The 23,834-nt window shown below is 44.2% G+C and overlaps 1 protein-coding gene across 2 annotated transcripts in view; it reads right to left on the bottom strand.

The window, feature by feature from the left end:
- Nucleotides 1-23,806, bottom strand: part of PTDSS1 (phosphatidylserine synthase 1) — a 67,062-nt gene extending 43,256 nt beyond the window's left edge. For both annotated transcript variants that reach the window (XM_032609751.1, XM_032609752.1), the window contains exons 1-3: nt 23,495-23,806; nt 11,882-11,973; nt 228-272 (exon numbers count right to left, since the gene is read on the bottom strand). In XM_032609751.1, coding sequence (XP_032465642.1) covers nt 228-272; nt 11,882-11,973; nt 23,495-23,673 — 316 coding nt within the window. In that variant the 5' untranslated portion in view covers nt 23,674-23,806. The remainder of the gene's footprint in view (nt 1-227; nt 273-11,881; nt 11,974-23,494) is intronic.
- Between the last annotated feature and the right edge of the window lie 28 nt (nt 23,807-23,834).

Genomic DNA, 23,834 nt, shown 5'->3' with positions numbered 1-23,834 from the left:
CAGGGGTAGGGGTGGGGGCTTGAAACAGTTCACATGTATGAGAATTTCAGCTGTCACCAGCACTTTTTTGTGGCAGAGCATTTTAATAAAAAATTGATATCAGGAACACCAAAAAGTAAAAAGTTATTAAGTTTTACAGTAGGGTGGTAAGGAAAACTGCTATAATATACAGAAAAAGATTTGCTTCAAGTCGAATGGATTTTTAAACCGACTAATGGGTAACTCACCGAAAACCATTCGCCACAAGGCCGGATGAGGTCGAGTAAACGGACCTGCAGAGATAACATTACAAGGTCAGACAGACTGCTTTCAAACCAAGACTAAAATAAAGACAGTGATGCTGATCTCCACAGAGATAAAGGGTTAAAAAAAGCTCTCCACTGTTAATTTTTTTTTTCTACATAAATACTCTGGGGTCAAAGTCTAAGTTGAAATGTTCATCCGCATCGTAACAACCATTCCCCACAATTGTAACAGGCATCAATCTCAACAGAGCCTTTTTTTTTTTTTTTTTAAGCTTAACTCAGATCATAATTTCCTGTGGACACAATGTTACAACAGCGAGTAGGTCACCAGGCCAGCCTTTAACTGTATGTAATACTTACTGGACATTAACAAGAAACCTCACAGTCCCCCAGGAGCTACTGGACATCGTGTGTGTGTGTGTGTGTGTGTGTGTGTGTGTGAGAGAGAGAGAGAGTGTGTGTGTGTGTGTGTGTGTGTGTGTGTGTGTGAGAGAGAGAGAGAGAGAGAGAGAGAGAGAGAGAGAGAGAGAGAGAAAGAGGGCAGACACTGAGGGGCTCTGACAGTAAAAGAGAGAAATACGGTGCCTGGAAAACAAGTGCAATGGGGAGTGACACTGAAAGCAAACCCTTGGAGCAGTGGAACACGCTGATGCAGGAGCTTTTGATCATGTCCTGTGGTAACAAAATACCTTTGACTAGCTCAGATACACAGATGCAGATTCCACGGGAGGGAAACCAAAGTTTCACGGGATGAAATTTACTCTTACTACAAGTGATACAACAATACTCTGTCTTCTATTTTATTTCATTAAAAAAAAATAATAGAAGATGAACGCAAGTAAGCTGGGCCTTGATCTGTTAAACTGATTTACCACCAACTGCAGGGTTACAGCTCGCAAATATTGACCATTGTCCTAGAGGGCACCTGACCTATTTGGGGCTGCCCACGCCTTCCTGCACTTGGAGGATTTCTAGCATTGTGATCCCATATCTCCAGAAGAGATGTCAGAGCTTGCTGCACAGCTTCCTTATAAGCGGGTCCTGGTCCTTTCGTCGCACCCACGCCAGACAGCATCAGGAGCGGGTGACAGTGGAGGTAAGTGTGCAGAGCTCTCCCCTCCCCTTGGCCCAGGCCAGCAGGGACACTAGTGTGAGGTGGCACTCCTCACACTGATGAAGGTGGCACTGGCAACTGTGGCAGAGGCAGTTCCATTTAGAGTTCTCTGTACACGTGATGGTGGGACAGACTGTAGCCAAGGCTCACTCATTAGACCAGGCCTGGGTGATGTGCCGCCAGCTCCTAGAAGCTTAGCCTCGGGCCTGGTTTCCTAGCCCTCCTAGGATTCCTCCAGCCAGTCAGTCCATCACAGCTTCTGTTGCTTATGACCAGGAATCCTCTCTGCAGCAAACATTACATTGTAAATTTTATCCTGGGACTCATTCTGAAGGGCCCATCTCTTCTTAAAAAGACCACACTGAGGGCTTCCCTGGTGGCGCAGTGGTTGAGAGTCCGCCTGCCGATGCAGGGGACACGTGTTCGTGCCCCGGTCCGGGAAGATCCCACATGCCGCGGAGCGGCTGGGCCTGTGAGCCATGGCCACTGAGCCTGCGCGTCCAGAGCCTGTGCTCCGCAGCGGGAGAGGCCACAACAGTGAGAGGCCCGCGTACCGCAAAAAAAAAAGCACACTGAAACATTCTAACTGCTTTCTTTGGATGAATCAAGTTCATTTTAGTAATATCAGTTACAAGTACCTCCACCCTCCAAATCGATTCAGTTTCTGAGTTTAAATGAGGAGAGATCAGAAGATGAGTTAAGTTTGAGGGACTATACTTTATCCAAAATAATATGGTGTCTGAGTTTTGGATGGCAAGTTGAGAGAGCTCAGATAAGTGAGGGATTTTTCTGAAAGTTTATCTGTGTCTGTTCGATTTCTGAGGTCTGACAGCAAAGGCTCAGACAGCACGGGATACCTGTATTCTTTTTAATCAGCTGTTTTCTCAAAAAAGGCACAGCAAAGCATAGAAACCAGAATCCCCTCCCAGGTAACATAACCTGGTTAAATTTCTTCACAAGTTATTGGAAAACTGATGGCTACATTTGTCTTCTTTTAAGTAATTTTAATAGCTTGACTTGTCACCAGGAATGACTTGTCTTATGGTAGCAGTTTGGTTTGCAAGGATTACTTCATCCAAACTACTTTTTTTTTTTAACATCTTTATTGGAGTATAATTGCTTTGCAATGGTGTGTTAGTTTCTGCTCTTTAACAAAGTGAATCAGCTATACATGTCCATATATCCTCATTATCTCCTCCCTCTTGCATCTCCCTCCCACCCTCCCTATCCCACCCCTCTAGGTGGTCACAAAGCACTGAGCTGATCTCCCTGTGCTATGCTGCTTCCCACTAGCTGTCTATTTTACAGTTGGTAGTGTATATATGTCCATGCCACTCTCTCACTGCGTCCCAGCTTACCCTTCCCCCTCCCCGTGTCCTCAAGTCCATTCTCTACATCTGCGTCTTTATTCCCATCCTGCCCCTAGGTTCTTCAGAACCTTTTTTTTTTTTAGATTCCATATATATGTGTTAGCATACGGTATTTGTTTTTCTCTTTCTGACTTACTTCACTCTGTATGACCATCCAAACCATTGAATTAACCCCTCAGACATAACGTGGGACCCCAGCTTTCTCTATGACTTCTTCTTACAAGGTGAAACTCTGAAATTTTATGATTATTTGGCTTGCAACAGAATTCCATGCCCAATCGGTACTTGGCAGTGGGGTGGTGAGAGGACCACCATCATTCCCATTTTATAGATAAAGACACTGGGGCGTAAGGAACTCACCCAGGGCCACACGGCTCACAGGACTCCAGGTCTGAGAGCCCGTGTGCACCTTCCCATCAACTGTCAGAACGGGGCCAGCTTGGGAGGGGGAGGGGGGAGGGGAGGAGTTGACGGGCTGAGCCAGGACTGTCTCTGGGCCAGGAGAGGGGCAAGAAAGAGGCAAGCTAGTGAGTGGTGTTTAGCGCTGCCGCGACGTGGACTTGATAAGCAAGGTGAGGGAGAAGGCAGGGAACTGATACGCGTTCCCGCGCATCACAGTCCACCAGTAGAAAGGCCTCCAAAGTCTTCGTCGGCCTTTGATTACTTTAAGAGCAGTCTTTGGAAAACAGAACTTGGCCCTTTCTTTTTTTTTTTTTTGCCGTACGCGGGCCTCTCACTGCTGTGGCCTCTCCCGTTGTGGACGCGCAGGCTCAGCGGCCACGGCTCACGGGCCCAGCCGCTCCGCGGCATGTGGGATCTTCCCGGACCGGGGCACAAACCCGTGTCCCCTGCATCGGCAGGCGGACTCTCAACCACTGCGCCACCAGGGAAGCCCTCGGCCCTTTCTTATATCTAACCCTAAGCAGTGTGCTCCAGAGTAAATAAGAGGATAGAGTGGTTGAGGAATTTGGGGTTGATGGGGCCTTAAGCTCTCCTTAACCTAACAGGTAACTACTTCAGCCCAAGGTATTCCTCTCTGTCGGGCTGTGATTCCAGAGACAGACACACGTTCCTGGGCCTGGAAAGAGAATTTTCATCTTACTGCACTGCAGTTTGGCTTTTTAAAGGCTCATCTTGACTTGCTGCTATTGAATTGTTCCCTCTCTTCTCTAATATCCCATTTATACATCATCAGTGTTTACTTCATAAATGTTTCGCATAAAATACAATTTAAAAAAAAGTCCTTTCTGCCTTGCATTTGATCTGAGGAAGGCTTCAGAAATCTGATGCGGTGGTGGGTTTCAGGACAGACAGCAGAGCACCAAGGAGCTCTGTCCTGAACCAGGGGGTGAGAACAGACCAATGGGCCCTTTTGCCTACAAAAGGCAAGATAAGGCCCTGGAATGTTAGGTGACCTTAGAGTTGCTAACTTTAAAACCCAATCCAGGCCTTACTTCAGTCATCCAATCTGTCCTCTTCTTTCTGAGAAGAAATTCTGAATGCTTTCATGTAGTATTTCCAGAAGTACATGCCTGTAGCTTTACTCACAAAGAGTAGCCTCTTCACCATCAAAGACAATAATATTGCTGAAAATACTATTTTGCTTTTTAAAATATCAAGGATGAGGCTGGCGTTTTCCTGTATGAGAAGCCTTGATACTTATGCTCACCAGGTCACCCACACTTGATTACTCTGGTCAAGTCACCCTGAAAGCCTCCTACAGCATCCACCTGCCCAGGTGAGTATAGCCTTCCTGGAACATTTACCTCATCCCGGTACCTTCCCACAGGTCTTATTCCCCAGCAAACTATTTTCTCGGTGGTCTTCCTCTGACCAGTGTTATGGCCAGGACATCAGTAGGAGTGACCCATCTGACGGTGGGCTTCTTGTCTATACTTTATTTCTTATTTGGTAAAAGCTGCCTGGAAGAGTCTGGGTCTTCAGTTCAGTTATGCAGGAGAGATGGGGGAGGTGTCTCAGGGTGGTGATGGAGAAACAAGTGCTGGTTTTATTTACAAAGGTGGTTTTCTTACAAGGCACATTGAAAAATTACATGTTTTACTTTCTCATCAGTCCCTATGTCTAGAATACATCATTTCCAATCAGATATTAAGAGCAAGTTTTATTTCAAAAGAAAATAGAAACCAAACGACTTTGCCTTGAGAAAGCAAGCATTTAAAACACTTCCTCTGAAGTCAAAACATAAGATCACAGCTTGACTAGCCAGCAACCTATTGTCATATCCACGAATAAGGAGTTCAATAAGGGATCAACCCTTGGGAGGCAGGATCCTTTTAACCAAAGTCAGAAGCTGCATCTTCGCAGCTGCACGTCTGTGCCTTTGGGTCCTCTCAGTCTGCCTCTTCTCTTTATTAACTCTTTTTCAGCTTTATGTGATATAACTGACAAATAAAATCATGAGATATTTGATTTGTATGATTTGAAAGTTTAAATTCCTCTAGGAAAAACCTAGAAAAGGTGAATAAAATTATCTCTAAGCAAATTTCAAACCTAAGAAAGAATTTTTCTACAAGACAAAGTAGTGGAGTGGGAGACAGAGAATGGGGGGACATAGTACCTTTTTTTCCCTCATTTTTATCACCTTCATGCCTCAAGGAGATGTGATTCGCTCTATCTCAGCTCAGAGAAATCAGAAGAGGCCGAAGGAGAAAGGGAAGGATAAACGCAGGAAAACCAAGAAATATTAGTTATCTCACTCTCTTCAAAATACCTTGAAGAAGTGCTGAATGGTGCTACTCTTGCAGATGAGGAAAGGAAAAGAGAGGGCTAATCTGTGAACTTTTCTCCTGGCAGATTCATTCTTAATTCAACATATATTGATTGAGAGGCCACTCTGGGCCGGGCACTGGGGGTACAGGGTAAGGCTGTGGTGGTTTGGGTCGGGGTGTGTGTGGGGGGAAGGGCAGGAAGAGTCCATGGAGGCCCTCAGGAGCTGGAAAAGCACACAGAAGTCACCTGTTGAAAGAAATCTCACAGCCAGCTGGAGATGCAACAGGATTCTAAATTTCACTCCAGTGACAGAGTGATGCAATTGTAATTACACTCCAATGACACAGTGGCATAGTTAAAATTACACTTACACTTGAGTGTCAGTTGCTATAAGGAGGTAGACGTGGCACTTAAAATATTTTTTTCAAGGGAACCAAGAGAGAGAGAATGGGAGAGAAGACAGCAGGAAAGAAGTGGGCGTAGGTAACTGACCCTCTCCCTCCGAGGTCTCCCCTCAGGGTCCCTCTCCATGTCTGTTTGTAGGACTGAAGGAAGGAAGGAACTCTAGACCTCACCCCGCCACTCACTCTGTTGACTGTCAAATGAAATTCTGAGTCTCCACTCCTCCCCCATGTAACTCAGGGGTAAATTCTAAGCCAATGGAGGTTATCCTGTTTCTCTTTTATTCTTTCAGTCAGTGAAGATCTACTAGAGATCTATGATGTGCCTCTGATGTCCTCCAGCCACTGTAAACGCCTGTCCTCAGGTCTGCTTGGAGCAGAGGCATGTAGCCTAAGCCTCATCAAAGAGGAGTGAGGGCAAGTGTGCTGGGGGCTTTCTAGAAAAGGCCTCTTCACTCTTAAAAAGATGCATGGGAAGACGTGACCTCCTCTTCTGTTGGACACTGTCTGTGACTACACTTCAGCAGTGCAGCAGCTGTCCCAAGACCACGAGGGCAGCAAAGCACAGGCATCTTGCTGAAGACGGTGGAGCAGAAACAGGTGAAGAACCTGGGTCTTCACGCGTCACTGAGCTGCTGAATTAGTCAACCCTGAACCACTCTATCTCAGAACTTCTTGTAATGTAAGAAAGCAAACATTTTATTTATCCTTTAAGCAATTTTGAAAGGGGTTTCCTATTACTTGTGGCCAAAAGCATCCTGTTATAAACCTCATAGAGAAAGTCAAGGGCCTTCTTTGCTATCTAGACTCTGTACAAAAAGAACCAGAGGGCCCCTCCTGTACGAATTGATCGATTCTAGCACACAGAGAGCGTATGTAAACTCACAGACATACGAGACATATGGACACAACCAAACTTAGGCCTATACTTAAACATTCAGGGCAGCCTTTACTAGGTCAAGGATAAATGCGTTTGAAGGTGCCAAAACAGAGCCATTCTGGGAATGCCATCCACTGCGGGCACTTCCCCAAAACTGCCTTTCAAGGACAAGGCAAATGCTGGGCTCCATTGCTCCCATTCATTCCATTACTTAATTTGAGAATTTGTGCCAAGGGTGGGGAGAGAGGAAGAGAAGGTGACGAGATCGGAACAAGAAGAGTCGTGTCCGTTCCACTCGGTGAAGCATCCACCTAGCATCATGGCTCCTGAAAAGGCTGTAGTCTGAATGCCAGCTGGGGCGGGGGGGGGGGGCATCCACATGCCCAGGAGTACCCTTTCCCAGTGCCTGCCAGCTCCCCCATCAAATCTACGGTGCCCTCCAAGGCCACCCCCAATTTAAAAAATATTCAATAACAGCATTCTTTAATGTGGAAAACTTACAGTTTTACTAATCTGATGTAAAGTGTGAGCAAATGGCTCCTTAGAGAACAAGGCTGACACTGTGTTTGCCTTGTACACGTGGCTGCAAGACAGTCCCTCCAAGCACTGCTTCCCTAACGTCCTTATCCTTCCTGCACAGAATGCTGAATGGACTTTGTCCTTTTCTAAATCTGAGCCCTTGATTTTGGTGGCGGAAGGTTCAGCTCAATCTGTGGGCTGACATTTGGGCTCCAGAGGAGCAAAGGCACAACCACCGCCGCTGGGCGTGAGGTCCAAAGCACACTAGGCACGGGCCAACTCAGGCCCTAAGACTGCGCTCCTGGGAAAAAGAAAAGCCAGAGACTGACAGAGAGAAGAAGCAGCACAGGGAGATAGAAACATGTAGAAGACAGAGACGAAACACCTCATGATGGGCCTCATATGAGAAAAGGCCAGGACTCCACCGAGTACAGCAATGTGTGGGAGCCAGAGCCGTAACATCAGGCCGGCATCAGAGGCCGGGTGGCAGCTCAGCGGTGACTGATGGCCTTGGGTTCAGCTTCCTGGGCCATAAACGGAGCAGACTGAACTACATGAGCCCTGTGGGTCCTCCCCACTTTGTGTGTATCACAAGGTCCGGGCAGCCAGGATAAGAAAAGCATAAAACAAACAACTTTTATCTTTCCACGAGGAAAACAAAAGCCCAGTCCCATCATGAGAGACTCAGCCAGGTAAGTGGATATTGAAGATTAGATGTCTTCATGAAGGAAGAAGAGGACAAATCAGCAGAAATCATGCAAAATGTCATGTCCAACAGATTTAATCCCCCAACCTTCAGGGCTTTTGGAACCTTAAGAAAAATAGCTGCTAATGAAGCCCCAAAGCCCAGCTCCTGCCAAAGATCCACAGAAGGGATATCTGTAAAAAATCATGGCTATGGAGAGACTGATCTCTGAGAATCCTCAAACTTCCAAAATGGCTCTCAGAAATAGCAAGTTTAAATTTTTCAAAAAGCAGAAAAGAAACCTTTGAAGCTGTGAAGAACTAGGAAACAGTTAACACACAGCCAAGGAAAGCTGGAGGCTTGAAGAACACACACACCTTTGGATTGATCAGTTTCCTGCACACGTACTATGTTCTGACTGACTGATTTAAAACCAAAAATTTAAAAAAGGATGGTAGGGCACAGACAAGATGAGAAATAGGAATAGAGGGCACAGAAAAATAATGTTCATGGCATCAAGTGATGGCCGGGAAGTAAGCAGCAGAACTTCACAGGATACGGAAGGTAGAAGGCTGAGGGGGGAGACGGTGACCACTACCTGAACTGTCACCTACTCACCTTCCCTGGGGACTCTGGTGGCCATAGACCTTGTGTTGGTATCAAATCTGAGATGCAGCTCACCATCTCCTTTTTCTGGGCTGTATTCTTACTCCATCTTTGTAAGGCCAGGTTCTAGAGCTCAGGGGGACCACCCATAGCCTCTGGTATTCTCAGTGTGTGTGAGGCTTGATGCCCCAAGTGGCCACTTAAGTTGCACTACAGCACAGCACCCTTGAAAGAAAGGATGGGCTCCATAAGGTCTAAGCTCTCCCTAAACCTAAAACCCTGAGATTTTATGTGAAGGAAGTGGTAGGAAAAAGAAAGTTGGCAAATAGCTAGAAAAGCTTTTCAACACTGGGGACTTTTCCTAGAAAGAGAATGCCATAGCGACCAATCCCCCTTCATTCCATGACCTGTCTATATTTTGAATATTTTATCTTCATACTCCAATCAGAACTTTCATTATCAGAACTTTCATCATTGTGGCAAGGCCAAACTCTGTTGGTCATACCTGCATAAGGTATGCAGGTGCTGGGCACTGAAGGTCTGCGTCCCCCCCAAAATTCGTATGTTGAAATTCTAACCCTGAAGCTGAAGACTGTTGGACCTCCTGGACCCTACAGGGCCAAACCATAGAGCTACCTGACTGTGAACATTTGCTATCCTTTAAGACATAGGAAGAAGGACTCCAAGGTGGCTCAGAGGTCATCCGGGCTGTCATTTCCACCACAGGGCCATGGGGGGAGGGGAGGAGGACTGCCTCCACCTTGGTTTCAAAGGGCAAGACCAACACCCGGCTCTGTTGGGCCAGGGGACCGGAGCCCTGGGGATTCGACCCCCACTGGGAAAGCTGTGGAGGCAGACTACTGCTCCAGTGGGTCTGGAAGGCAGAGCATCAAGCCGAAGAGGATTACTCTCGAGAGATCTCCTAGAGAGAGATCTCCTAGAGTTTGCCTTCCTACGTTTTGGACTTGCCTGGGGCTTGTCACCACTTCCTTCTTTCCTGTTTCTTCCTTTGGGAATGGGAATGCCTACTCTGTGCCTGGCCCACGACTGTGTTCTGTAAGCACGGAACTTGCTTGATTTCACAGGTTCACAGCTGGGGAAGAATTCTGCCACAGAATGAACCTTCTGCTGTTTTAAGCCGCTCAGTCTACGGTATCCTATTATAGAGGCCTATACTAAGACAGAGGTTTTCATGTCTTGAAAGGTTTTCACTAAAGAAAAATAATAATAATAACAAAAATAAAATAAAGGTGAAATTTCATCTAAAAGCTTGAGTGGTTAGAGAGCTAAATTCAGCTGCCAAATAACTTGGCTATCTAGAACAATCCATTCCCTGAAGGATTCAGAATCATGGTTTTACTGGTTGGATCATTATGCTACCAGCAGAACCCACAAAAATACAGAATGAAATTCCATTGCCAACGTTTTGGAAGGCCTAAAGGACTTGCCGTGTGTGATACTGTGATTTATAAGAAGTAAGTACTTGGTCTTTGTTCCCTTTCTGGAACAGAATCCTAAACTCCTTGGAAGTTCCTAAGTGATGACAGTGAGAAGTGTCTTTTTTATGTTAATGAGGTGACTTTTGGGAAGCCGCTCAGGATGGGGGTCAGTGAAGCCAACAATGGGATTAGAGGGTAGGAAGCCTCAGTCCCACACCCCCTGAGCTCTGGGGAGCCTGGAGGGGCTGGCGGTTGAATCAATGGCCAAAGATTTAATCAATCATACCAACGTAATGAAACTTCCATAGGAAACTGAAAGGATAGGGTTTAGAAAGCTTCTGTGTTGGTGAGCGCGTGGAGATCTGGGGAGAGTGACGTGCCTGGAGAGGGCATGGACGCTGCTCGCCCCTTCCCACAGACTTTACCCTACGCATCTCTTCATCTGGCTTTTGATTAATATTCTCAGTCATCTAGTGAGCAAACTGGTTTCCTGAGTCCTGTGAGCTGTTCTAACAAATTAATGAAACCCAAGGAGGATTTATAGCCGGTCGGTCAGAAGCACAGGTGACACCCTGGACTTGGGATTGGCATCTGCAGCGGGGGCAGCAGCAGCCTTGTGGGACTTAACCTGTGGAATCTGATGCTATCTCCAGGTAGACAGTGTCAGAATCGAGTAGCACTGTAGGACACCCAGCTGGTGTTCAACTTGCTTGTTGGTGCAGGGACACCAACCCACCGCCACACACACTGGAATTGGTATTAGAATCCTATCACCACAGTACAGTTTCAGACAACAATCAGTAACGTTCATAATGAGCTCATAATATTACACATTATATTCTACGATGGGAGGATGGAGAAGAAGCACATCTTAAATCATCATATTTAAAACCTGAGCAGGGCCCATGGGGCGTAACTCATAAAAAAAGACTGAAACAGTTACAAAATATCCTAAGTGTAAAAGAAACAGGAGGGACTTCCCTGGTGGTCCAGTGGTTAAGACTTCGCCTTCCAATGCAGGGAGTGTGGGTTCGATCCCTGGTTGGGGAGCATGCCTCACAGCCAAAAAACCAAAACATAAGACAGAAAGAAGCAATATTGTAACAAATTCAATAAAGACTTTATAAAATGGTCTACATCAAAAAAACAAACAACAACAAAAAAACTTAAAAAAATAAAAGAAACAGGATATAAAAAGTGAGCGTTTAGAAATCACTCGTAGAGAATAGAGAATATTCCAGGGAGAAAGTACTAAAGGGGAACAAGAAAAAATAAAGCAACTCGTAAGGGACAATTCAGAGGAAAGGTATGAATCTTAAGTATGGCAAGATACCAAATTAGTTTTTAAACCCAGGCTTTTGCCTCACTCTATAATCATGATGGGGGAAAATTTCACGGTAAAAATTTTTTTAACCTGATAATGAAAATTCTTATCCCAACAAAGTTTACAGTTAAGACAACAATGATTTAAGTAATACTCTTTAGAGCACTGACTCTGTCCTTAGCAAAAAAGGAGTAACTGAACAGTAATCGAGTATTTTATGACTCGGCTGATAATAACAAACACAGCAACAAGAACAATAGTTGACATTCATTGAGAGCTTACAGTTTGTCAGTCACTGTTCAGAGTATTTTACTTGTTTTAATTCAGTTAACCCTTACCACTGTACTTCTCTCCATTTCAGAGAGAAATGGCTTAAAGAGGAACAGAGCTCGGAAGTGGCAGAAAGAGCAGTCTGTCTCCAGAGCCTGTGCCCTTAACCACCACACAACACTCAAGAGTCTTTTTTTATTCCACCCTCTAGTTTCATCTTCCAGATGACATGCATCTCAAAAATACCAACAAGGGCACAATGCACAGGAGAAATGCGATAAAACGTTACATCACTTACCATTGGGGAAAGCTAGTACACTGATGATAAGAAAGAAGAAAATTACGGAGAGGATACCCCTCCAGATGTTGTCTTCTGGGACAGAGTCATCCCTGAAAATAGAAAAGGAACATTGAGTATTCATTTTTGGATCTAAATAGTCAGCCTAGAAGGAATAAGAGTTCCATGTTCTAAAAACTGGGGGATTGCTAACTTTACTTTGCTGAGCTAAGTCATTACACACACTATTTACTACTCACTATCATTTCCTAAAATAATAGTGTCATAGTCAAGTCCAGTTCTGGCGAGGAAGGCAACTGGCAACCTCACATCCCAACACACATTCTGCTCAGACAAGCATTTGAGAGTCACAGTTCTCTAAAAAAAATTAAAAATACCCAGGCTGTCAAAAGGTAAGGTTTATTTTGGAGAAATACCTTTTGGTTTTAAGACTAACTAAAGATGACCTTTACTACACAGACTGTGGCAGAAAAACTGTTCAGGAATCAGAAAGGAAGCATAAGATTATAAGGAATAAGGGTATAATGCAATGAGATTATGCAGTCACTTGTCAAATATGGGCAGTTGGCTATCTAAGGGATGAATAAAAATGGGGCAGCGTGACATAATCAGAAAGCAGCAGTAAAAAATGTTAAAAGAAAAATTAAGAGAGTATGAATACGACTGGTTCACTTTGCTGTATGGCAAGAAACTAACACAACATTGTAAAGCAACTATATTCCAATAAAAATTAATAAAAAAAAAGAAAGAAAAATTAAGAGAAAACAAAATACAAGATTTAAACTCAGAGCAGAAGCAAAAGAACTGTGAATAGGAGATAAGCTTCCCCGCTCTCCTGCCTGGTCATTTCTAATGTATTACTGTGTTTAACTCCTCTATAACCCCAGTAACTGAAATGATTACATTTGTTGGTTTATATGTTGTCTATCTCCTCTGTAGAAAGTAAACTCCTAATGGCAGGGAATTATTCATTAATAGGCCCTCAATATATTTCTGGACTGATTATTGATTATGGAAGAAAATTTACTGTTTTAAAATGAAGTAAAATTTCCCAAATGGAAATTTTCTTAACATTGATGGTGAAGAATTTAGGTTTTGACAGTTTGCAACAAAAAAGAAGATTCTAGTAACATATCTGGGGCTCAGAGAAGCAAACAAAAGTGGGAAAATGGAAATACATGACAGTAAAATTTTCTGAAGTATTAATAACTATTGAGAAGCTTGGGAGAGGGAAGTTCAGTGTTTCAGTTTCGAAAGACGCAGGATGAGTAGACAGAAGATATGAGATGAAACAGAATGGAAGCAGATAGTTTAGAGATGATGAGACTGGTAGCAATAAATCTTAAAATTATAAAAGAAGCTGGGTTTATCTACAGAAGGACTGTAGTGAAACAGTTTTCAAAAGACAAATATTAAATTAAGATTAAATATTACTAAAGGAAAAGAGACAGGTGAAAAAAAATCTTAGAAGAAAACCGATTTTGCGTAGAAAGAAGTTCTAGAGCGTCAGAATACACACATGAAAAGGTATGGAATGAAACAATAATGAATTACCTAGTTAAGGACTGGGTCCTGGGGTGTTGGTTTAAAAGCAGAAGTTAACTTAGATGCCAGTTTCTGCACCCAATGAAATGATTTCCAGACTTATGACAGGATTGAACGTAAGGTTCTGAAATAAGAGATCATACAGATCTTAAACGTTTCCTAGATCATCCTATGGCCAAGTAACCCTAAACTAATGCTGGACAAATAATGCTTGGCTGTTAACTTCAGAGATCTGATTACAAAACCAAACTACAGAATCAGACAGACTTCCTTCTGCAGGAAGGAAGTGCATTAAAAAGTACAATCTTATTTTAATGGACATACTAATAATTACTAATAATTAACTAATAATTAAACACCTGCCCAGACGTCATGAATGCAACCTAAAATGCCAGCCCGACCATTACCAGGGCACTTGCCATGCCCTCCGGCTTATGCAGAGAAGCCCCATATCCAACTTTCAGGAACTTTTACTGAAGGATGGCTGCACACAGTGAGGGTAGGAACACAATGTCCTCATTCAGACCAAATCACACTACTGATATTGCTAATAATGACAGCAACGATAATAGCTCCTGTTTATCAAGTGTCTACTGTGTGCCAGGCACTGAACAGGCAGTTTCTAGACATTATCTCTAATTGTCACAACCCACTGGGCTCTTATCAACCATCTGAGGTAACCAAGGCTCAGATAGGTTTAGTAACTTGCCCAAGATTGTGGAGGTAAGAAGTTACAGAGCCAGCATTCAAAACCAGGCCTGCTAGACTCTGAAGATGATGAACTTTCCTCTTTGCCAAACTGCCACATGAAAACTTATCTGTCATCCTAAATCAGCCTGACTCATGGTAGATGCACAGGGATGGCGTAAGAGGGCTTCACAGGGCGTGCAATTCGTAAGTTACAAAATAAAAGCAAGGCTAAAATGAATAAACGTGGCCTAGGAAAAGAAGATGGAGTCCCATAACTCACAACTTATACCAAAATATGTTCTGGATGATTCAAGAAACTAAAAGTAAAACCAAAACAAAATTCTAGAAGAAATGATGGGAGAATTAAAAAAAAAAAAACCCAAAACCCCCAAACAAAACACAACAATCTCAGAGTGGGGAAGGCCTTTCGAAAGTACGATACAAACCTCCGAAGTCATAAAGGAGAAGGCTGACAAATCTGCATGGCAAGGAAATCAGTAACAAAATCATAAACTTGGAAAAAATATCTGCAACTCATGTGAAGGCAAAGGGTTAATTCCCCTAATTACAAAGCTCTCCCCCCAAATCAATTAACAGAAAGAACAAATGGACAAAGAAAAGCAAATAGAAAAATGGACAAAAGATATGAAGGGACAGTTCACAGAGCAGAAAAATCCATTGGCTCTCAGGCAAGTGAAGAAAAAAGATGCTCAACCTTGTTCATGGTAAGAGATGGGGAAATGGAAACAACACAAAGAGACCATTTTTATCTACCTTATGGAAAGGTAAAAATTTAATGACTGAGCCGGTGAGGCTATGCAGAAATAGATAAACAGGCATTCTCACATACCACCTTTATGGAGTGCCATTTGGCAACATTACTAATTTATAAATGCATATACCCTGTGACCCAGCAATTCCATGTATGACAATGTATCTCACAGATATACCTTCGTTTATGCAAAAATGACATATGTACAAGGTTGTTCACTGTGGCATTATATGTATTAGCAAAACTTGGAAACAACTAAATGTCTACCGAAAAGGGACTGATTAAATAAATTATGGTTCCGTCTCAAAATGGAGTACTAGGCAGCTGTAAAAAGAATGAAGCTTTTAATTAATTAACTGATACAGAATAAATTAAGAGATCATGAAGTAAACAAAGCAATTTGCAGAACAGTGAGTATAGTAAGCAACTTTCTATGCAAAAAAGAGAGCGTGTATATGTATATATAACTTGTAACTTCTGCTCATGGCTGCATAGCATGTCTCTGGAAATCCATCCAAGGTATGGTGACACTGGTTTTCTCCAAAGAGGATAAAAGAAGAGTGGGGCGAGACTTTTCACTACATACCCTTTGGGGTACCTTGGATTTTAAGCAATGTAGGTATGTTACGTTTCAAAAAAGTCAATTATACATCAACATTAAATTTGTAAGAACTTGAGATCAGTGATAAAACAATGAAACTGCAATTTTGTAAATTTTGAGCCATTTATTAGAAAGACAGGATCAAAAGAATGGCCTAGTTTCAGAAGTAAAAAAAAAGGCCAATTAAACCTGAATAGAACAGCAGCGAGTCTGAAAAGTTGGCCGTTTTATATTTGCTTAATTAGAAAAACAAAAAGTATCGAAGATGGACGGCAAGATCTTTGGCAAAACTGAAAATATACAGTACAGGAAGATCAAACTCCTGTGATCAAAGATTGAAGGCTAGGCAGGTGAGCTAAAGAAGAAATCTTGAGTCCTATCAGACTAGCAGCCCCAGATACACCCTCTGGCTTTCCTGAGAGTAGAGAGGGTGTACCCTCGGCATCCAGCACAGTCCCTACAAGAAGTGGGCGCGCAGAAAGAATGGAATGCATGACTGAGGAGGCTGCCCACGTCACCGGCCTCCTGACAAGCTGACCACACAGGGCCGTTCCGTAAGCTCTGGTGTGGCCTCTTCTTTCTCAGCTCCCAGTAATCCGGAGACTTAACCATATGCCGAGGGACACAGACATTTTCCATAGTTAACCATGAAAAGCAACTTGGCTGCAAAGGCCCCAAAGACCACACTACTGACTCCAGAGACCCTCAATTAGAGGACAAGAAGGGTTTATCTCTGGACATCCACTAGATCTGTGCCGCACTCAGAAAGCTAGCTAGCTGCTTTGCATGTTAGCTCTCTTAATCTTCCTAACATCCTCAAAGGGGGGAAATGATCATAATCTGCATTTTACTGACTCCAAAGTCTAAGTTTTTCCCCCTTTAGGAGGCTGTCTGGTGCAGTGACAAGGAAGACAGGCTTGTGGCCAGACGGCGTGGACCAGAATTCTGACTTCACACTTATCAGCCTGTGTGACCTTGGGTAGATTACTCAACCTCTCTGTGCCTTGGTTTCCTCCTCAGTATATCAAAGGGTAATAATAGTTCTACCTCACAGGGTTGTTGTGAGGATAAAATAACTCAACACGTGCGATGGACTTAGAACAGTGCCTGGCACAGAGGGCCTGTCAGTTATTAGTTTACAATGTCTGTCCACCCATTCCCTCAGCTAGCTGACACCTATCGCTGGGGACAAAGATGAACAAACTTGGTCCTGATTCTTGAGAGAATCATGATGAAAAGCACAATAAGACATAAAAATCAAATTATTATCTTAGTATAGCTTTGGCCTCAGAGAAAAGTTTTCAATTCGCTGGCACTGTCTCTGATTAACCTGATAAGACACCCCCAAACCCAAAAAACCACCTCGATTGTTCACACAAGACTGGCCCCTGTTCGTGGGGCTGTTACCATCTCCTCAGGCTCTGAGGGGACAATGTAGTTCTCACTTCCCAGGGGAGCTCAGAACCTGCAGTCAGGGCTGCCAGTCCCCCATCCTGACTTTTCCTGGCGTCAGGATTCTTGCTCAAATAAGACATTTTACTTTACAGCAACAAAAAAGAAAAGGACTTCAAGCTTTCAACTGTGATGCCGTGGCAGCGCCCTGACCTCTTTCCTAGGTCCTCTGAGGCTCTAATAACAAGCGCCTCGGTCTCTGGGGCTCTGAACTTTCCAAAGGCCTTTCTGGCATTTGACTGAACTGCTCCACAGTTCTGTGGGGGAGTATTATCTCCACTGGAAGGATGAAGAAAATAAAGCTCTTGCTTTGTCTTGTCCACAGTTACAACAAATAGAGGCAGAGTGAAGCAGGTGCCAGGGCTTCTGGAATGCTGGCTCTAGGTCAAGACTGCTACCCTTACCGGTATGATACCGACAAGCTTAGGGAGGCAGAGTCCTTTTCCCCGAAGTTCTGCTAAACTTAGGAGGAGCTCCAGAAGCACGCTGGGGTAGCCCTGACCATACTCGGTGAAAATACTGAATGGATTAGAATAAAATTGTAATTTCAGGCCCCATCTCATTCACCCACTGTATCACCCAGAGTGCCCAGCACAATGCTTGGCACGGAGCAGGCCTTCTCAATGTGGTGGGTGCCAGAAAGAGCAAGAGACGGGGGCTGAGCGGGCCCGAGACCCAGGTAATGTGAGGGGGAGTCACGGCCTGGGTCCACAGGCTCCACTGCACCTTCCTGCCCCAGTGCTGACCAATCAAGTACTCAAACATCTCAACTCCTTCTGTCACCCCTGTTTGAGTATAGGTAACTACCCAGGAGAGAACCCTAAAAGCAGGACAAGTATAAGGAAAGCCCTGAGTTTTTTTTAACAAAGGTTTGAACTCAAGGAGCTTTGGACTCAGATTCTTAAACTTGAACAACAGGCTACAGGCAGTGGGCAAGGAGACCGGGAAAACAAACTCCATCCACTCACAGACAATTTTTAGACAAGGCTGTCTCCCTGGGGCCAGGAAGGTAAGAACTCTATCCTGACTCCTAAGGCTGCAAAGTTGATTGTCCCCTCTCCCCCTCCTATCTTCTCCTTTCCATCTCTTTAACAGCAATCCTTGAAACTGAGACACACCGGTAGGCTCGTGTTTATGAGGCTAGTCACTGTTAAGGATCCTCTCTCCCAATGGAAAACTCAGCCCCAGGTTACAAGGTGGACCGATGTTAACTAGCTTTGGTATTATCTTTGAAGACTACATTCGTTTCATTTTATAAAAAGTTAGGATTCTTTTTAAGAATTATAGCTGACATGTCAACTAAAAGAGAAGAGTGATAGTTTTTGAAAGTTCATATTGTATAAATGATTTTTTTATATTTGATTCATTTAGCATTTACTGGGTGTGTATTCTGTGATGATTGAGATATCTGGCCTCAAGAAATTGATACAGAAACAAATACTAAAACAGGAGAGATACAATAATAAAAAAAATGTTTAGAAGTATATAAACATTTCTGCCTCTGAGCTTCCTGGACCAATCAAGAAAGGTGTCTGGAGGGGGACCATCCAGGTGCATTGCCAGGAATGCCATGGGCTCACGGGTAGGCAGGAGGTGTTCTCCAGTCAGAGAGAGGTGCCATCCTGGCATTACGGTCCAGCAACGTGCTATAGGTGATGGGGATCCAGGGAAAGAGTGTAAGCAAGGGATGGATGAGATCACGATCTCGATTTCAAAAGGTCATGAGGAAAGCAGTGTGGAGGATGGACTGGAGGGAAATGGAGTCAAGGCCTGAGAGTGTCTATCCCAGAGAGCAGAGGGTTTGCTGAGCCAAAGCCTGGGCATGGGCAGAGGAGGACAGCTCTGAAAGCTACTAAGGCCCAACTGGACCTGGTGAAGATAAACTAGATGAACTCCAGGATGGCGGAGACCTGGGATGGGCGGAGTGCAGACTGTTGAACTAAATTAAATGTGATGCCAGGACCTAGGGCTCAGGAAAGCAGTCCTAGCTGCCAGGACGAGTCCCTGGCTTCCAGATTTGTTGAGACTAAAACGCTGATAACTCCCCTATAGAAATCTGGGGCTAGAGGGATTATATCACAAGATAAACTATATTACACTTGGTAATAGAATTATACCTAAAATGCTAAACACTAGGCAGCAATACTAGGCATGTAAATTCTCTGAGGTAAGCATCATCTAAACCAAATAAATGTTTGAGTCACTCAGATGCTTATTTACTACAGAAGACCCCAAAGAAATATGACACATTTTCTCCTTCAATAAACGTATAATCTTATTAAGGACATAAAACAGCAGAAATAAGGATAAGAGAGGATAATTAAAAAGTGCTTGTTTATTTATGGCCGCACCACGGGGCAGGCGGGATCTTAATTCTCCGGCCAGGGATCGAACCCGCGCCCCCTGCAGTGGAAGCGCGGAGTCTTAACCACTGGACTGCCTGGGAATCCCTAGAAGGTGCTTATTTAAATCCAGTAAAAAATATGATTCAAATAGGAAGTGAGGAAGACAAATGTTATGATGGCTGTTAACTGGAACCTCTTTAGATGGCACCACCTAACACAGTGAGCTGCTTCACCTCCAAGGCTGGTGTAGCCCCAGTACACAGCCGAAATGGAGGATCATTTAACATTGCTGGTGTCCTGGAACAAGGACAGCCAGGCCTTCTGTTATTGGGAGAGAAAGAACATGATGTACATAAAGGAAACAGGCTCAAGACAACTGAATCAGCAGGGTCAGGAGTTATTTTCTAATGGGAATTGATATGGTCTAGAGGGAAAGAACAGGAAGGCTGGCAGCCATCCAGGAGGGAAGACACACAGAAGGTGGAACTATGGCTCCGTGATAAGATGAAGAGCTGGAGCTCCAAAGCCACTAAAGGAAATGAAGTAAAAAACCAGTATCACAAACAAATAAAAATCAATCAATCAAAAGTCTGTCCATTTCCCTGCCCTCATCCACTTCCTCAGTCCCATATCAAGGAGAAACCATACGTAAGCAGATGATCCCTTAGGTGCAGGAAGCTGCAGGAAGGCAATCTCTTCTGGGTAAGTGATGACTTTTGCTGGACAAGTGTCACCAGAGAGACTGACACCACTGTTTTACTGCCAGGTGCCTCTTAAGGAGACAGTGAGCTGCAACGAATGTGATCTCGTAAATTTTGGTGTTTTCAAATCTAAAGCCTGAGTTTTTGAAAGTAAGGCCGTTCAACATTTCCAAGTTTACCAACCTACGAAAGCAGCGTAAATATGAGGCACTCTGAGCCTGAGGGAAAGGCTCTCCTTGCCCTACTTTGGCCGAACAAACTTATAAGGCATAGGCCAAAGCATTTAATTTCTAAAAATACTTATCCTAAAATGTGGTAAAGTGAGCTTTTCCAATCTTAGGGGGAATGATTCAGTAACATCTGGCTTTATTGTTAGTGATGGGGACTGTAGGTTTAAACACTATGATTTAACAGTGAGTTGGCCTAGTTGTTCTTTAACAAAAGAACTGCTTGATAAGTCCAAACTTGTCTCAGACTTCTGTGAGAGGCATCTAATCCTTGCCAATCCTAAATTCTTGCTGTGTCTCTGCAGCATGTGACATGACCCAGGTACTGTTTCACACATACGGGTAACCTGACACCCCGAAAGTACTCTATCGCTGACTCTCTTCAACTACTAGTCTTTGAAAAACAAACTTTAAGAAGTAATTACTTTCAGTCTTTACGGAAGAAGACAGAGCTATCACTGTAATGTCTCAGTTTAAAGGGTCACAAATCATTACAAAAAATGAGGAAGACACAGTAAGTACTAATTGTACTAATGGTGCTTATGATTTCCTATAACATGAAACTTGTTATTAAGTAGTTCTTTAATATGTGACTTCTGTCTGTTTGAAATTAGTGGAAGAAGTAAAATTATTATCATTTTTGGAAAAGGCCATAGACTGAGGTTCAGATTATGCCTTTTCTATTACGTTTGACAAGCTGTTAAAATTCATATTCATTCCTTATAGTTTCACTGCTGTAATTTATTGAATGCTTTGGCATAATATGCAGTAAAAGGGAAATTCCAGAAGGATGTGACTTTCTGTATTAGAAAAGAGGAAGAGAGGTCTGTTCTGAAAGGGCCTAGAGTAATATTAAAGATAAAAGTTTGAAACAAACTGCTCATTCTTGCTTCTCATTATTTAAAATAAAATACCATAATTACTTTTCTAAGTTCCAAAGAAACTCCTGCACTAATTCCATCTCTTGCCAGCCCACATGAGATGAAGTGAAACTGAAGTTAATATGAAACAGGGATGCATGTTATCCAAGCAAAGCACTGTCCATTTTCCCAAAGTCTTTATCCTTTTTCTTAATTATAGAGCACACCACACTCTCACTCAATGACAAACATTATTTAGAAGGCATTAGCATACAATGAAATGATGTAATAATAACAATAGCTGAGGTTTACTGAGCACCTACTATTTGTCATGCATTGAGCTAAATACACATTATCTAAAAAAATGAATTGAGCCCTTATAACAAAATCCTATCAGGTATTACTAGATATTTTCACTTTACATACAGATAAGGAAACTGAGGTTTAGCAAAACTAAGCGGCCACACAGCCACTAGCTGGTAAAATCAGATGACATGATGAGTATTTGAGGGCAACCATAAATAGGGACAAGACTGATTTCTCTGCAAAGCTAGAAATTTGTTCTTGGTTGGATACTGTGGAAAGATCTGGTCTTACCCCGCTGTAGAGCGTTAGCAGAATATTTTACAATTGTAGCTGTTTCCCTCAATTATTAAGAGTAACTGTTTATATGCTTTATGGCTTTAGATAAGAGTCATGCAAATAGATAAACACTGACAAAATAAGAGTCAAATGCATTGTGGAGATAAGGAACAAGTGTGATGTAGGAGGACATTATCAGTTTTATGAAAATCTGAAAAAGTGCATTGGTTCTCAAGGGAGACACCATTGGCACTTGTGTGTATACAAGTGTGTAGGTGCCTATGTGTGCCTGTGTGTAAGGGACAACTCTTTGTCGTACAATGCTGTCCCTTGCGTTATAAACATTTATAACCCCCACCCACTAAATACCAGAAGTTCCCTCAATGCTTGTGGCCACCGAATATAACCCTGCACAGTTTCTGCGGATCTGGGCTGAGAACCATTGATTGTTGGATAAATATACTAGGAGAGAAGTAACTGACATTAATTATTCATCACGTGCCAAGTACTCTGCTAAGTGCATTCACACATATTCATTTAATCCTTATAACTCCATATGAGGTAAGTACATATTTTATCCCCATTTTAGAAGTGATCCTGAGTCTCAGAGAAAGGTTAAATAACTTAACCAAGGTCACGCGAATACTCTTGAGACCAACAGTGAGGCTCCCAAACTCCAGTTCTCTGGGTTGGTCTTTTAAGCATGGTATAGGCACACCTTTTCTTTCTTTAAAGAGGTTCATTCAGAAAACATAAATCCTTATAAGTAGGACCCAAGGTGTGCCTGTCATTTAGGCATGAATCAGTTCCCTGGCTTGGGGTTGAAGGGCCACATGTTCAGTGAGGTAGAGTTATAAGCTCTGGGCTGACAAAAGTTGGGCAGGGTTAACTCCTATGCACAGGTATATATTAGAAGTGCTTTGAGTGTGTGTGTGTTTTCAGGGGGATATGAGAGTTCTGCTACAGTGTGTGAGGTTTGTGCGTTTTATTTAATACTTTCCATAGCATTTATGATGCACCAGGCACTGCTACAATGGCCTGACAATGTCTCATTTCAGCATGTATGTTAGGTGATGAACAGAACAGAGCGTGCGCTGTGTGATGTGTGGTGGGTTCGTGTCTGTGTGGCAGTGCTGGAATGTCCGCTGTTATGTGTGTGTCCACGCCGCAGTTTCTGTTGTGGTATAGACAGAGGTGTTTGAGGCTGGGGGAAGGGTTCCGCGAGATGATTTGCGTGCCATGCATACAGACTGGAGTGCACCGCACGTGTGCATTTTGTGCACGCGGGTAGTGCCGAACACTGGAGGAGTTCCGCGGGAAGGGGTCTGAGTTGTGTCCTGGGCCTGTGTATGGTGCGTGGAAGGCAGGGGTGTTTTCAGTGTGAAGAGGTATGTGCTGAAAGTGGTGCATACCCGATGATTCACGCGGTGTGCTAGGCAGGGACGGAGGCCGGAGAGGAGGGGGCCCGTGTCGTGATGTGTGTGGGGAGCGACGCTGAGAGCCGCGGGAGAAGGGCGGGGGAGGAGATCGTGCTAGGTGACCCACGAGTGTTCCTGATGTGGCCCGAGGCGCTGTATGGGGAAAGGTGGTATGGAGACGGGTGGCGGTGGCGATGGGAGTGGGGATGGGGCTGGGTTGGAGGATAGGGACGAACGCCGGTCCAGAGGAGCTGTCGGGAAGGAAGCTGGGTGCGCTAAGTGACATACCCGCCGGTGGAAAAACGTGTGCGTGGAGCAATCAGCCCACTTCCTCACCCGGCCATGCTCCCCGCCACGGCCTCCATCCGCCCCTTCCCTTCGCCCAAAGGCGCGCCCCCAGCGCAGCCCGGCCCGCCTCACCTGGTGAAGGCAAAGTACATGAGGCTGACGATGGTGAAGCTGAGCAGAGTGATGGTGTGCGGCCGGTAGAAGAAGTCGATGGTGATGTCCTCCACTTGCTGCTCGTTGATCATCCGGAAATGCATCTTGTAGTTCACATCATCTTTGCTCAGGGTCCGGCTCCCCACGCAGGACGCCATGGCCCGCCTCCCCGTCCTGCGGCGGCGGCGGCGGCCCCGGCCCGTGGAGGCTGGGACCCCGGAGGTGACGAGCCGCAGCGAGAAGGCGGCTGGACGCCGGGGCCGGGTCTGGCGAGAAGCAAAGGAACGGAGCAGAGGGAAGGACAGGCGCGGGAGGGCGG

Source organism: Phocoena sinus, chromosome 17 (assembly GCF_008692025.1).
Source record: "Phocoena sinus isolate mPhoSin1 chromosome 17, mPhoSin1.pri, whole genome shotgun sequence".
NCBI lineage: Eukaryota > Metazoa > Chordata > Mammalia > Artiodactyla > Phocoenidae > Phocoena > Phocoena sinus.
This window is presented reverse-complemented; position numbering and strand designations above follow the sequence as displayed.